The following is a 15,000-nucleotide window of genomic DNA, read 5'->3' as shown; positions in this document are numbered from 1 at the left end:
GGGTGGATATAGGGGTCAGGGTGGATATAGGGTCAGGGTGGATATAGGGTCAGGGTGGATATAGGGACAGGGTGGATATAGGGTCAGGGTGGATATAGGGGACAGGGTGGATATAGGGGTCAGGGTGGATATAGGGGACAGGGTGGATATAGGGTCAGGGTGGATATAGGGGTCAGGGTGGATATAGGGACAGGGTGGATATAGGGTCAGGGTGGATATAGGGACAGGGTGGATATAGGGGACAGGGTGGATATAGGGTCAGGGTGGATATAGGGGACAGGGTGGATATAGGGTCAGGGTGGATATAGGGGACAGGGTGGATATAGGGGTCAGGGTGGATATAGGGGTCAGGGTGGATATAGGGGTCAAGGTGGATATAGTGTCAGGGTGGATATAGGGTCAGGGTGGATATAGGGGACAGGGTGGATATAGGGTCAGGGTGGATATAGGGTCAGGGTGGATATAGGGTCAGGGTGGATATAGGGTCAGGGTGGATATAGGGTCAGGGCCTCACGTCTGCTGAGTCGTCAGTCTCCGGCGTGTCTGGGTTCCCGCTGTCGTAGCTGCTCAGCTGGGCCATTTCTACAGGAGGACGAGACAGTTAGGTTCAGTCTGACTCACGCATGGGGAGACAGGTTAGGTACAGTCTGACACACGCATGGGGAGACAGGTTAGGTTCAGTCTGACTCACGCATGGGGAGACAGGTTAGGTTCAGTCTGACTCACGCATGGGGAGACAGGTTAGGTTCAGTCTGACTCACGCATGGGGAGACAGGTTAGGTACAGTCACACGCATGGGGAGACAGGTTAGGTTCAGTCTGACTCACGCATGGGGAGACAGGTTAGGTTCAGTCACACGCATGGGGAGACAGGTTAGGTACAGTCACACGCATGGGGAGACAGGTTAGGTTCAGTCACACGCATGGGGAGACAGGTTAGGTTCAGTCACACGCATGGGGAGACAGGTTAGGTTCAGTCTGACACACGCATGGGGAGACAGGTTAGGTTCAGTCTGACTCACGCATGGGGAGACAGGTTAGGTTCAGTCTGACACACGCATGGGGAGACAGGTTAGGTTCAGTCTGACTCACGCATGGGGAGACAGGTTAGGTACAGTCACACGCATGGGGAGACAGGTTAGGTTCAGTCTGACACGCATGGGGAGACAGGTTAGGTACAGTCACACGCATGGGGAGACAGGTTAGGTACAGTCACACGCATGGGGAGACAGGTTAGGTACAGTCACACGCATGGGGAGACAGGTTAGGTACAGTCACACGCATGGGGAGACAGGTTAGGTAGTCTGACTCACGCATGGGGAGACAGTAGATCAGGCAGACACAGGCACAGAGACATGGACACCCACCCACACACTTAGAGACACGCACACACGGACACACACACACACACATTGGCATAGGTTTGGTTTGAACATTGGGTGGGGGACACATTAATGGGGGGTCTTGGAAATGTCTTTATTTGTGTAAAGATAGACACTAAATTCAGGCACCGGGGGACAATTCCAAATATAATGGAATACAATTATATAGTAAGGCGAGTTGGGATTTTTTTTTTTTTTTTGAATTGCTGAAGAAAAAATACCCACAGCTGTTAGTCTGATAGCAGCCAATCAGAGATCTCTGACTACCAATGTGTCTTGAGATTGGATTCAAGACAGTTGTTTGAGCAGCACTGCTTTGGAACCTGAATAAACGTTGGATTAGTTCTGCAATGTTTATTTTTTTAACTCTCTTCTAGATTGGTTTGTAATGCAGCTTGTTTATTCACAGTCTAATTGTGTCCACTCAGTTTGAGCAGTTGGGAGAATGTCCTCAGTCTCTAGTTGAGGGAAACGCTCACAGACTGACCTGTGAGACTAACCCGTCTGAGGCCTCGGTGCCTCTAGCGTTAAAAGTCATGTGCTCCTGGCATGCTTTTATCAGGGAGGACACATGCACGTTCTAAATAGTCAGAGGGATGTATCCCTTGCGCCCCCCTCACCCCCGAAAATCTATGCCTATGTACACACACACACACACAGACACACACACAGACGCACACACAGACCCACACACACACACACACACACAGCGAGACAGACCTCCATAAACACGTATGTACAGTGCGTACCCTCCAGGGGATCCCTGGTGAGGCCCAGCTGGCTGATGATGTAGCGCGGGATGTCGGACTTGATGCCCTGGCCCTCCTTGGCATGGCCCTCGGCTGCCTCCAGCAGGTGGTAGAACTCCTCTGGGTCAAACTCCTAAACACACAAAAGTAAAGGGTTAGGTATGGCCACACAAAACCATAAGTTGAAAGGTGTGGCCAAAGACTAAGGTTATTATTGCACATAATATAATGTACAACAGCCATCATGCTTTGAGGGTATGGAAGTGTGTTGTGTGCCCAATCAGATAAAAATACAGTTGCCTATATTGTCACAAGGGTGTTCCAAAAACAATGGGATGCGAGGGCGAGTCACATGACCCGGAGAAAGATGGCAACTGGAAGTGAGCTCTTCTAAAACCATTGCTAATTTAATAATATACCTCTAAAACTATTCAAAGTAACATCAAGTGCTCCCTTGTCATGTTTGAAGTGCACTGAGAGAGATTTCCCGATTTTCTCGGCGACAAGATCCCAAAAAAAGAGCAAAAAGCAAGGCGCAACATCATTCATTCCCTTCTTTACAAAAAACTGACTAACCATATTGGAGAAGGTACGACATTTAGAGGTGCATAAGCACATACCCAATCAAACCAATTTCAATCTAAATCTGGCAATTAAATTGGCAGATGGAAACACTAGTTAAAACCCAGATGTGACAGCGGCTGGTGATTTGGTCCGCAACTCGGCAAACCCCGAAATGCGCTAAGGAGGAGGGCAAAATAGCTAAAAAAACGTTTTTTTTCGTTTTTTGTTTTTTTGCGTATTACCAAAGTTGAAGTTGTGAAGAACCTACTTACTATAACAGACAACAGTTTTAGGTTCACAAAATACGTTTAATTAGTCTGCAAACTAAGCTCGTTTTTAGCTGATTTCGAGCCGGGCTTGGGGGCGGGCAGATCGATTAGCATGATTTGTTTTCATTGGCTATTGCTTCCGGGTTCTCCGCCCCCCACCCTGCCCATAAGAACTGCACGCCGTGTTTGTTTACATTTCAGTTCCACGTTTAACCATGGATGCTACTGCTTTTGCGAAAGCTCTGAACAAAGATCTGCTCAACGCCGCTCGACGATTCGACAATGGAGAACTTATGGATTCGTACCTAAAGGACTACATGGATGTTGACGATGGTACAAACTCGGAATGTGGTAGTGAAGAAGAGGACAATGCTTCGAGTAAGCTATCTTTATACTATCTGTGCTGTTTACATTAACGTTAGTCGTTTAGCAGTAGCTCATTTCTAAACAAGTGACTGAGTCTAGCTAGCATAACAAATCTAGCACTAACTAACAAAGGCTAGCTAGCTAACGTTAGCTAACATGCTAGTTAGCTGAGCTAGCCCTTTGTTCCTAAACTACCCAGCGAGGCAGCTAATATCTAGCTAGCTAACGTTAGCTAACATGCTAGTTAGCTGAGCTAGCCCTGTGTTCCTAAACTACCCAGCGAGGCAGCTAATATCTAGCTAGCTAACGTTAGCTAACATGCTAGTTAGCTGAGCTAGCCCTGTGTTCCTAAACTAGCCAGCGAGGCAGCTAATATCTAGCTAGCTAGCTAGGTAGCTATTACAGAGAGAAACAGAATGAGAGAGCATGAGAGGTATGTTAGTCTGACACCTTGTTTTTTGTTTTGGTTACAGCATGAGCAAGAACAAGCTCCAGGCCATAGCCCAAGACTACCAGGAGAATGGTGGACAAGTGCAGACCCCCATGCGCTTGGACATGCAAATGCTACAACTGGCAAGAGCATCTGAAACCCTACTTCCGGGCACTCCCACAGATTTCGAGTTACCAGCACTTCAGGTAATTATCATGCATTAGCTAGTCTATTTAATCAACACTTTCTGGTACTATTTTATGTATATGGAGTGCCAGTACTGTGGGCAATAGTTTAATGTACTTTCTTCCTTCTATTCTATTGCAGTTTTGATGCTGAGAGACCTGGCATGGTTGTGGCCAGAGAACACCGTGATGCACCAGCAGTTGACTTTCAGCTGCTGCGCAAGCCTGATGTCCTGCCCCCCAGAGAAGGTCTTCCTGTGCAAGCCCCACCCGGACTGGACATGGCCAGACAGACATATCTCTTTAACAAGATCAGAGAGTTCTGTTCTGATGAGGGACGAGACATCACATGTCCCCCGCCAAACTCCACAGCAGCTCAGAACAAGACTGTCCGCTTGTAGATTCACTGCAGATCATCAGGATGGACAGCACTGCAGGAGAAAGGCCACAGCCTTTTCCTGTTTGTATACTGAAGCATTGCGTGTTCTCTTGCACAGACTTGCGCACACTTGCACAGACTGCATTGTTCGAATATTGAATACTGAGCCGAGTACTGTTATTACCTTGAGTATTGAGCTGGGGACTGTTATTACTTTGTTGTACACTTGATCACAATGAACACTATGCACCTTGTTATTACTTTGCTGTGCACTTGATCACAATGAACACTATGCACCTTGTTATTACTTTGTTGTGCACTTGATCACATTGAACACTATGCACCTTATTACTTTGTTGTGCACTTGATCACAATGAACACTATGCACCTTGTCTATACAACTGACTGTACACTTTAACACTTAGACTGTTGCCTTTTTTTGTACACTTTACTACTTATGCTTGTAATGTATATCATGTATTTGACAATAAAGAACGTTAAATTTGAACTTCATCTTATATTGTTCTTAACTGCATTCACAACACAAGATTAATACTGACTCAAAGAGTGTAATCAGTGAGAGAGCACCCCACTCTCAGGTAATACCCCAAGTTGACAGCCACTCTGACAGATAATGACAGATCGTCCAGTGGGGGAGTGGCTGGGGGTGCAGTTACCAGGCTATTGTTCACGCCCATTACCTGGCAGTCAGAGGTGTGAAATTGTTGGAGAACTTTGGAGGGCGATTTCTCAGCTAAGTTGATTTGGCAGTACTAGCATTCAAATAAGCATATCTTCTTCAAATATGTTCAGATTTCAATGTATGAGACCTCATTTGAAAGCTTACAATCTGCACTTTCATAATCTGTAAAAAACTGAAAAATGAAAATGCCTAGTTGAGGACCAAATCACCAGCGGCGGTCACATATTAATAATGCTGTCTGTGATTTCTACAAGTCCCTCTACTCCCCACACTAGACTCACCCTGATAGTATTACTTCCTACTTAGACAAAATAGTGCTCCCCTCCATCTCAGAATCTGACAGGTTGGCTCTGAATGAGTCATTCACTCCTGAAGAGGTTTGGGAAAATATCCAATCAATGCCCGCTGGGAGAGCCCCTAGACTAGGCCGCTCTCCGGCCGGAACTAAGCCCAATATTCATGCCTGCATTGAGCGATTTGATCAATCATGATTCGTTCTCTGAAACATGGAAGGTAGCCTCCATTAGTTTGCTTTTGAAAAAGGATAAAGATCCTCTAGAGTCTTCTTCATATCGACCAATAAGCTTGCTTAACGTTGATTTCGAGATAGTGGCCAAGGTCCTTGCATGTAGGCTTGAAACATTACTCCCTCACGTTATTGGACCTGATCAAACAGGCTTTGTGAGTGTGTCAGATAGATTTTCAGTTGGCAGGGGCTGCCGTCAATGATGCCCCCTGTCACCCCTATTATTCTCTTTTGTGATTGAGCCTTTGGCTGGGGCCATAAGAACCAATAAGGATATCGCCGGCATATCAATAAAAAATGAAGAACATAAGTTTCCCTTTATGCCGATGATGTACTTCTTTACATAACCGATCCTGAACTGTCTATTAGGGCAGTACTGGAAGAAATATCTTTATACAATAAGGTCTCTGGTTATAGGATGAATATTGGCAAGACCATGGCAATGTCCCTGAACATCCCACCCTGTACTAATTAGACATAATGGCCCTCATTTATCAAACTGGCGCACATTCTATCGCACATTCCATCACAAGTGATGGTACGACTGCGTCCAGGTGTGATCTATCAACGCCACCAATTCCCATCGTACGAATGATCAGGCGTTGATAAATGTGGCGTCTGGAATCTATCGTTAATTAGAATATTACGTCCCTATATATTCTGGGTTCAGAGGCCTCGCCCCTAGAGTTCACGACACGGACAAGCGGAATACGACCAAAAAGAGAAACTTCTCTGAGGCTGAAATAGTGGTTTTAACCTCTCAAGTGCCGTCTAACCAACTGGTGCTGTTTGGTGGCCTCAAAAGTGACATCAAAGGAAGCAGGAAAAATTCAGTATGGAGAGAAATCACTGCTGCGGTGAACATGTGGATGCTATTGGCTCCAATGTCCAGACAAACCCCATGGTCTGGTGTACATGTGCAGTGTATTAGAATGTAACCTTTCCATTTGAAAATGAATAAAAAGATAATTACCTTAAAAAAACAACAATGGGATGCTAGCTAGATGAATGCATGGTCCCCTGCTAAAAACAACCCACGCTGAGCCAGAGAGAATGCTACTGGGCTGCTGTTCTCAGTGAAGGTGAACGTTTCTTTTGTTTCTCTGTCCTCTGACAAAGACATACAGCCTCCTTACTGCAGCTCTATCTCTCCTTCCGCCTTTTCCCTCTCTCTCTCTCTCTCCTTCAGCCTCGTCTCCCTCTCTCTCTCGCCCACAACCCTCTACCCCTCTCCAAGCTGTGCGCACACCCATTTGTAAAAACCCATCCTGCCTGTTGTCACAGCATCGGCTGCATGTCATTAGTCAACACTACACATGTGAGCACCAGGGCAGGCAGGCTCTCTATCCTACTCTTCCCATCCCTTGTTCCACAGGAGGCTGAGGTGGAGGGACGCTTCCGACTGATTAGCTATGGAGGTGGAAGGGGGTGATGAAGCACCATGTCTACCCAGGTCGCCTCTCCCTGGCTGGGCAGGGGGCAGCAGCGTGCTGGAGGCCGGTGGAGAGAGGGACTGGATGGATGGTGGCCCCTACAGAGCACACATACACCTCTACAGTGCTGCTCTGAGGTGCTTCTACCTGACACACACACACACACACGCACACACACACACACACACACACACAAACACGCACACGCACACGCACACACACACTTTCATTCCCTCTCCAGAGGCTGTTTGTTCTTACCAGACATTCCAGCAGGCGCGCGGGCCTGGCGATGATGATCATGAGCTTCTTGACCAGCTGGGTGACGAAGGTCACCTCAACGCTCTCCGACCGCTCGTGAGCCTGAACAACAACAACAACAACAACAACAGGAATGAGAGGAACAGTTCAGAGTTATGAAGCACAGGTGTCACTGAGAGATAGGAGAGAACAACACTAATTGATCAGTAACTGAAACATACTGGCTGATCAATTTCACATCTTTGAAAATCAAAGAAAACACTTTTCACAAAACCCAGAGCAGAACTCAACACAGACCCAGGTAAACCTGAAGAAACCCAGACCAGAACTCAACACAGACCCAGGTACACCTGAACAAACCCAGACCAGAACTCAACACAGACCCGGGTGCACCTGAACAAACCCAGACCAGAACTCAACACAGACCCGGGTGCACCTGAACAAACCCAGACCAGAACTCAACACAGACCGGGGTACACCTGAACAAACCCAGACCAGAACTCAACACAGACCCGGGTAAACCTGAACAAACCCAGACCAGAACTCAACACAGACCCGGGTACACCTGAACACACCCAGACCAGAACTCAACACAGACCCAGGTGCGCCTGAACAAACCCAGACCAGAACTCAACCAGACCCGGGTGCGCCTGAACAAACCCAGACCAGAACTCAACACAGACCCAGGTGCGCCTGAACAAACCCAGACCAGAACTCAACACAGACCCGGGTACACCTGAACAAACCCAGACCAGAACTCAACACAGACCCGGGTGCGCCTGAACAAACCCAGACCAGAACTCAACACAGACCCAGGTGCGCCTGAACAAACCCAGACCAGAACTCAACACAGACCCAGGTACACCTGAACAAACCCAGACCAGAACTCAACACAGACCCGGGTACACGTGAACAAACCCAGACCAGAACCCAACACAGACCGGGGTGCGCCTGAACAAACCCAGACCAGAACTCAACACAGACCCAGGTGCACCTAAACAAACCCAGACCAGAACTCAACACAGACCCGGGTGCGCCTGAACAAACCCAGACCAGAACTCAACACAGACCCGGGTAAACCTGAACAAACCCAGACCAGAACTCAACACAGACCCGGGTACACCTGAACACACCCAGACCAGAACTCAACACAGACCCAGGTACACCTGAACAAACCCAGACCAGAACTCAACACAGACCCGGGTACACCTGAACAAACCAAGACCAGAACTCAACACAGACCCGGGTACACCTGAACAAACCAAGACCAGAACTCAACACAGACCCGGGTACGCCTGAACACACCCAGACCAGAACTCAACACAGATCCGGGTGTGCCTGAACAAACCCAGACCAGAACTCAACACAGACCTGGGTACACGTGAACAAACCCAGGGCTGCTGCTCGTCACCTGGAAAATATACAGCGGAGCGCGTTGTCAGTTTGGACAGAATAGTTTACGTGTGGAATTTATCTGGCTGAGGAAAGACGGGGACCACCGCGGATTCCTGGACACTGCGCGAACGCCACAAGACGAAGGGGGGGTCGTAAACAAACACGCCTGGTGTAAAACAGCCATCAATCGCGAGGGGGGCAGCCTAACAAAGAGGCAGGACTAGTTCATAAACAACGCTAGGGCCATGTGTCTGCCACCGCCTAATAGAAACATCTTGCTAGTGACAACCAGGCAGGCGAGCAGGAAGGCCCTGGGGGGCTCCAATCAGCCCCTGAATAATTTATAACGATAATGACAGCTCCATAACAGAGTTGGTGTGTGTGTGAGTGTGTGTGTGTGTGTGTGTGGAGAGGGGGGTTCTCCTCACCGTATAGACCAGTGGTCGGTAAGTAATGGACAGCAGAGGGACAGTCCTTGGCGCTCATAGCAGCTAATTAACGCCTCTGTGTGTGTGTGTGTGTGTGTAAAGTGTTGAGCGTGCGCGCGTGTGCATCCACAATGTAAGAATGCGAAGGCACACGTGCGTGTATCCGCTCAAACACGCAGCGTAGCCAGTGAGTAATGGCTGGTCACGGGCCCACCTCTGACACCGTCTGACCGATGCTCGGCAGTCCGGACCCCCCCACCCCCCAGGGGCTGAAGGCGGGGGCAACCATGATGACAGGTCAGAGGCCCAGGGTGAGGAGGTGGCCGGTAATGGGGTCTGGACGTGGATGGAGAGAGGACCGGAGGGCGAAGGACAAGACAATGGAGGCGAGAGGAGAAGAGCCCCTCTGGCCACGACTCAACACACGGATGAGTTCCTGGAGAAAACACCTCACACACATCATGCACTTCTGATCCTACCTCCGTGTCCGTGGGCGCTTAGAAGCCAGAACAACGCATCACATTAACGCCACGCCAACTACCTGAGGACCCGAGGCGGCCGCCCCCAGCCTGTCCGTCCGAGGAGACCCCCCCCCCCCCCCCCCTCCGTGAGCGGACGGCCAAAACAGAAACTCAACCGCGAGAGCCGGGTCCCGTCCGCACAGCTGCGCCAGCGCGCTCCACTCGCTCCTGTCCGCCGCGCGCTGCTGCCCCTCCTCTTCCTCCAGGCGCCTCTGCCAGGACACGCACGCCATGCTCCACGCCACGGCGCCGGGGGGCCTGGGAGAAACGAGCGCCCTGCCGGGGTCGCCTCCGCACGCTCGCCGCCTCGTCGGCCCGCCTTTATCCACCGCCACCTGCCGCGCTCCGCGTCTAAAAACCCCGCCGGCCAATTAGAGTCCCGGAGGTGATGTCATCCTCCCGCCCGCACCGCGGCTCGCCTGTCCTGCCGAAGCGCTCTCCAGGTGTGTGTGTGTGTGTGTGCGTGTGTGTGTGTCTCGCCGGGGTTATCTCCTCACTAGACCTCTGAAGAAAGGCAGAGTGCATTCTAACAGCCGTTCTATTCCCAGCACGTGGGAATGTTTAACCAGCCAATCAAAAACGGCGGGTATTCCCCCCCCCCCCACCCCTTGAAATCCCCTTCTATGGCTTCATCCCTCCCTCTCTCCCGACGCCCCGCCTGCTCCCCTGTGTCTGGGAGCCTCATCCGTCACCCCCACTGACTGCTGGGGCGTGAAATTAAAATCGGGGAGGAGAGACCCCAACCTCCCCCCCAACACCTGCAGTATGGGGGGTCGGGACGAGGCCACTGGGAGCTATAATGTCACACAGCCATGAGCCCCCCAGCACTGTAACTGAGCTAATTGAGACGTCACCAGACATCTCTCTCATACACACTCTCACACACACATACACACACACACACACACACACACACACACACACACACACACAGACATGCGCTCGCGCGAGCAACCCGTCACGCACCATCGACTGTCCCGATATGTTGACGCAGACATCATCTGTCCATCTTGTGACTAACATCTCAGTGACAGGCGTGAGGGAATGCGTCCCATGTGGACGAGGGGATGGAGGGGATGGAGGGATGGAGGGGATGGAGGGATGGAGGGATGGAGGGGGAGGGATGGAGAGGGAGGGATGGAGAGGGAGGGATGAAGAGGGAGAGATGAAGAGGGAGAGATGGAGAGGGAGGGATGGAGAGGGAGGGATGGAGAGGGAGGGATGGAGGGATGGAGAGGGAGGGATGGAGGGATGGAGGGATGGAGGGATGGAGAGGGAGGGATGGAGAGGGAGGGATGGAGGGATGGAGAGGGAGGGATGGAGGGATGGAGAGGGAGGGATGGAGGGATGGAGAGGGAGGGATGGAGAGGGAGGGATGGAGAGGGAGGGATGGAGGGATGGAGAGGGAGGGATGAAGAGGGAGGGATGGAGAGGGAGGGATGGAGAGGGAAGGATGGAGAGGGAAGGATGGAGAGGGAGGGATGAAGAGGGAGGGATGGAGAGGGAGAGATGGAGAGGGAGGGATGGAGAGGGAGAGATGGAGAGGGAGGGATGGAGGGATGGAGAGGGAGGAATGGAGGGATGGAGAGGGAGGGATGGAGAGGGAGGGATGGAGAGGGAGGGATGGAGGGATGGAGAGGGAGGGATGGAGGGATGGAGAGGGAGGGATGGAGAGGGAGGGATGGAGAGGGAGGGATGGAGGGATGGAGAGGGAGGGATGGAGAGGGAGAGATGGAGAGGGAGGGATGGAGAGGGAGAGATGGAGAGGGAGAGATGGAGAGGGAGAGATGGAGAGGGAGGGATGGAGAGGGAGGGATGGAGAGGGAGGGATGGAGAGGGAGGGATGAGAGGGAGGGATGGAGAGGGAGAGATGGAGAGGGAGGGATGGAGAGGGAGGGATGGAGAGGGAGGGATGGAGAAGGAGGGATGAAGAGGGAGGGATGGAGAAGGAGGGATGGAGAGGGAGGGATGGAGAGGGAGAGATGGAGAGGGAGGGATGGAGAGGGAGGGATGGAGAGGGAGAGATGGAGAGGGAGGGATGGAGAGGGAGGGATGGAGAGGGAGAGATGGAGAGGGAGGGATGGAGAGGGAGGGATGGAGAGGGAGGGATGGAGAGGGAGGGATGGAGAGGGAGGGATGGAGAGGGAGAGATGGAGAGGGAGGGATGGAGAGGGAGAGATGGAGAGGGAGGGATGGAGAGGGGATGGAGGGATGGAGAGGGAGGGATGGAGAGGGAGAGATGGAGAGGGAGGGATGGAGAGGGAGGGATGGAGAGGGAGAGATGGAGAGGGAGGGATGGAGGGATGGAGAGGGAGAGATGGAGAGGGAGGGATGGAGAGGGAGGGATGGAGAGGGAGGGATGGAGAGGGAGGGATGGAGAAGGAGAGATGGAGGTAGAGACGTGGTGGTTTGTGACTTTCTAATTGACTAAACGGGCTCAAACTCGCCTCCTCATCCGATGACATCAGAGCCTGCTGACGAACCGACAGGTTTAATGATGATGGGTCACTCTGCTGGAGGACCACGCTGAAACCATGTGTGACCAACATGGCTCTCTCTAGCAACATAACGTCTCTCTAGCAACATAACGTCTCTCTAGCAACATGACTCTCTCTAGCAACATAGCGTCTCTCTAGCAACATAGCATCTCTCTCTAGCGCCCCGAACGAACAAACGCTTCGGATCAGCGTCCGTTTCCTTACCTTGAAAAAGTCTCCAAATAACTTTGTAGTAAAGAGAAAGCAGAGCTCCCTCTCGAAAGAGACTGTGCATCGATAGACGTTAAATAAAATCAAATAGAAATGTGGAGCAGACACTCCGACCCCTCCCCCCCCCCCCAGGAGAAGAGTCCAGACCAAGGCTACTCACATCCTGCAGACACTCCCCCCCCCCCCCCCCACCAGAAGAAGAGTCCAGACCAAGGCTACTCACATCCTGCAGACACTCCCCCCCCCCCCCCACCAGAAGAAGAGTCCAGACCAAGGCTACTCACATCCTGCAGACACTCCGCCCCCCCCACCCAGAAGAAGAGTCCAGACCAAGGCTACTCACATCCTGCAGACACTCCGACCCCCCCCCCCCCCCCCCACCAGAAGAAGAGTCCAGACCAAGGCTACTCACATCCTGCAGACACTGCGACCCCCCCCCCCCCAGAAGAAGAGTCCAGACCCAGGCTACTCACATCCTGCAGACACTCCGACCCCCCCCCCCCCCCCCCAGAAGAAGAGTCCAGACCAAGGCTACTCACATCCTGCAGAAGCTTCTCCAGGTTCTCCTGCAGCTCGTAGAAGTAGCGTGAGGTGATGAGGCCCTCGCGGGATTTGTCCAGGCAGTCCCTGGACAGCTCGATCACCTGGTGGTGTATGAAGCTGAGGACCCCGTCTGCCAGGGGCATCGCCCCGTCCGCCAGGGGCATCGCCCCGTCCCCCAGGGGCACCAGCTTGTCTGGGGCGGAGGACGACAGGAAGTCCGCAAGGCGCTCCTCCATCTGAGCCGTGGCCTGGCGAGGGGGTGGAGAGGCGGGGTTAGTCACTCAGCGCTCACACACGCGCTTGCTTGAGTCAGCCTAGAGTGCCGGGTGGGTGGGGCTTGCATTTTTTGGGAACAGCCCATTGGTTGTATTGTGCCCGAGCCCAGATGTGAAGTGATTTAGACCCAGGTGTGTTGCACACAGTCACACACACGAACCTCGGGATGACCTAACGCCATGACCCAGTCACTGAGAGACTTGATCAACAGTCACAGAGCAGGGCAGGGCTGGTGAATGTAACTTGGTATGGCTGCTGAGTGTCTATGTGTCTGGTGAGAGTGTGTGTGTGTGAAGGGTTTGGTGAGAGTGTGTGTGTGAAGGGTTTGGTGAGAGTGTGTGTGTGAAGGGTTTGGTGAGAGTGTGTGTGTGTGAAGGGTTTGGTGAGAGTGTGTGTGTGTGTGTGTGAAGTGTCTGGTGAGAGTGTGTGTGTGTGAAGGGTTTGGTGAGAGTGTGTGTGTGTGAAGGGTTTGGTGAGAGTGTGTGTGTGAAGGGTTTGGTGAGAGTGTGTGTGTGTGTGTGAAGGGCTGGTGAGAGTGTGTGTGTGTGTGTGTGAATGGTTGGTGAGAGTGTGTGTGTGTGAAGGGTTGGTGAGAGTGTGTGTGTGTGTGTGAAGGGTTGGTGAGAGTGTGTGTGAAGGGTTGGTGAGAGTGTGTGTGTGTGTGTGTGAAGGGTTGGTGAGAGTGTGTGTGTGAAGGGTTGGTGAGAGTGTGTGTGTGTGTGTGTGTGTGTGAAGGGTTTGGTGAGAGTGTGTGTGTGTGTGTGAAGGGTTGGTGAGAGTGTGTGTGAAGGGTTGGTGAGAGTGTGTGTGTGTGTGTGTGAAGGGTTGGTGAGAGTGTGTGTGTGAAGGGTTGGTGAGAGTGTGTGTGTGTGTGTGTGTGTGTGTGAAGGGTTTGGTGAGAGTGTGTGTGTGTGTGTGTGTGTGTGTGTGTGTGTGTGTGTGTGTGTGTGTGTGTGTGTGAAGGGTTGGTGAAGCCAGAGGACAGGCAGGGTGAGACGTACCTTGGGGAATCTCTCCTTGTAGACATGGTTCATCATGATGATCTCATGGTCAAAAGAGATTGGGGAGCGTCCAGGGCTGAAAACACACACACACAACACACAACACACAACACACACACACACACACACACACACACACACACACACAGGCGTGAGTGGAGAGAAGATGGACTAAGAGAGTCCCAGTTTACACCAGGGAATCCGTCTGCGGTATATGACAGGTCGTCATGGAGACAGGACCGCAGGAGAGAGAGGTCACCCTGAGAGGTCACGACCTCCTTGAGGAGGATGACAGTTGTCTCTTCACTGACACACAGACACACATGGTCGACCATGTGGTCACATGAAACACATGGAAGACACACAAACACACACACACAAACACACACACGCACGCACACACACACACACACACGGAAGACACAAACACGCACGCACACACACGCACACACACACACACACACACACATGGAAGACACACAAACACACAGACGCACACACACACACACACGCACACACACACACACACACACACACACACACACACACACACACACACACACACACACACACACACACACACAGTCCCTTAAAGCGGTGGTGGCTGTCAGACAGAGCACATGAAAGGCGGAGAGAGGGACCCTGTCAGGAGCTCATCCACCAGGATGTGGAGGTAAAGGTCAGTCCATCCCTCCATCCTGCCCTCCTCTCTCCATCCCTCCATCCTGCCCTCCTCTCTCCATCCCTCCATCCAGGAACAAATGGAGACAACAGAGATAGCCCTGACCCTTCTGTCACTCCCTCGATGGAGAGTGTGTGTGTGTGTGTGTGTGTGTGTGTGTGTGTGTGTGTGTGTGTGTGTGTTATCACCGATGTAAAAACCCC

General features: G+C 51.9%; 1 protein-coding gene across 1 annotated transcript in view; it reads right to left on the bottom strand.

Annotated features, from left to right (window-relative positions):
• mast2 (microtubule associated serine/threonine kinase 2) overlaps positions 1–15,000 on the bottom strand; it is a gene marked incomplete at both ends in the record, with an annotated part of 222,871 nt that overhangs the window by 21,111 nt on the left and 186,760 nt on the right. The window contains 5 exon segments of the mRNA XM_084459068.1: positions 515–582; positions 2,131–2,263; positions 7,244–7,345; positions 12,835–13,086; positions 14,116–14,191. Coding sequence (XP_084315194.1) covers positions 515–582; positions 2,131–2,263; positions 7,244–7,345; positions 12,835–13,086; positions 14,116–14,191 — 631 coding nt within the window.

This window comes from Borostomias antarcticus, assembly GCF_949987555.1.
Source record: "Borostomias antarcticus genome assembly, chromosome: 26".
Taxonomy (NCBI): Eukaryota; Metazoa; Chordata; class Actinopteri; order Stomiiformes; family Stomiidae; genus Borostomias; species Borostomias antarcticus.
This window is presented reverse-complemented; position numbering and strand designations above follow the sequence as displayed.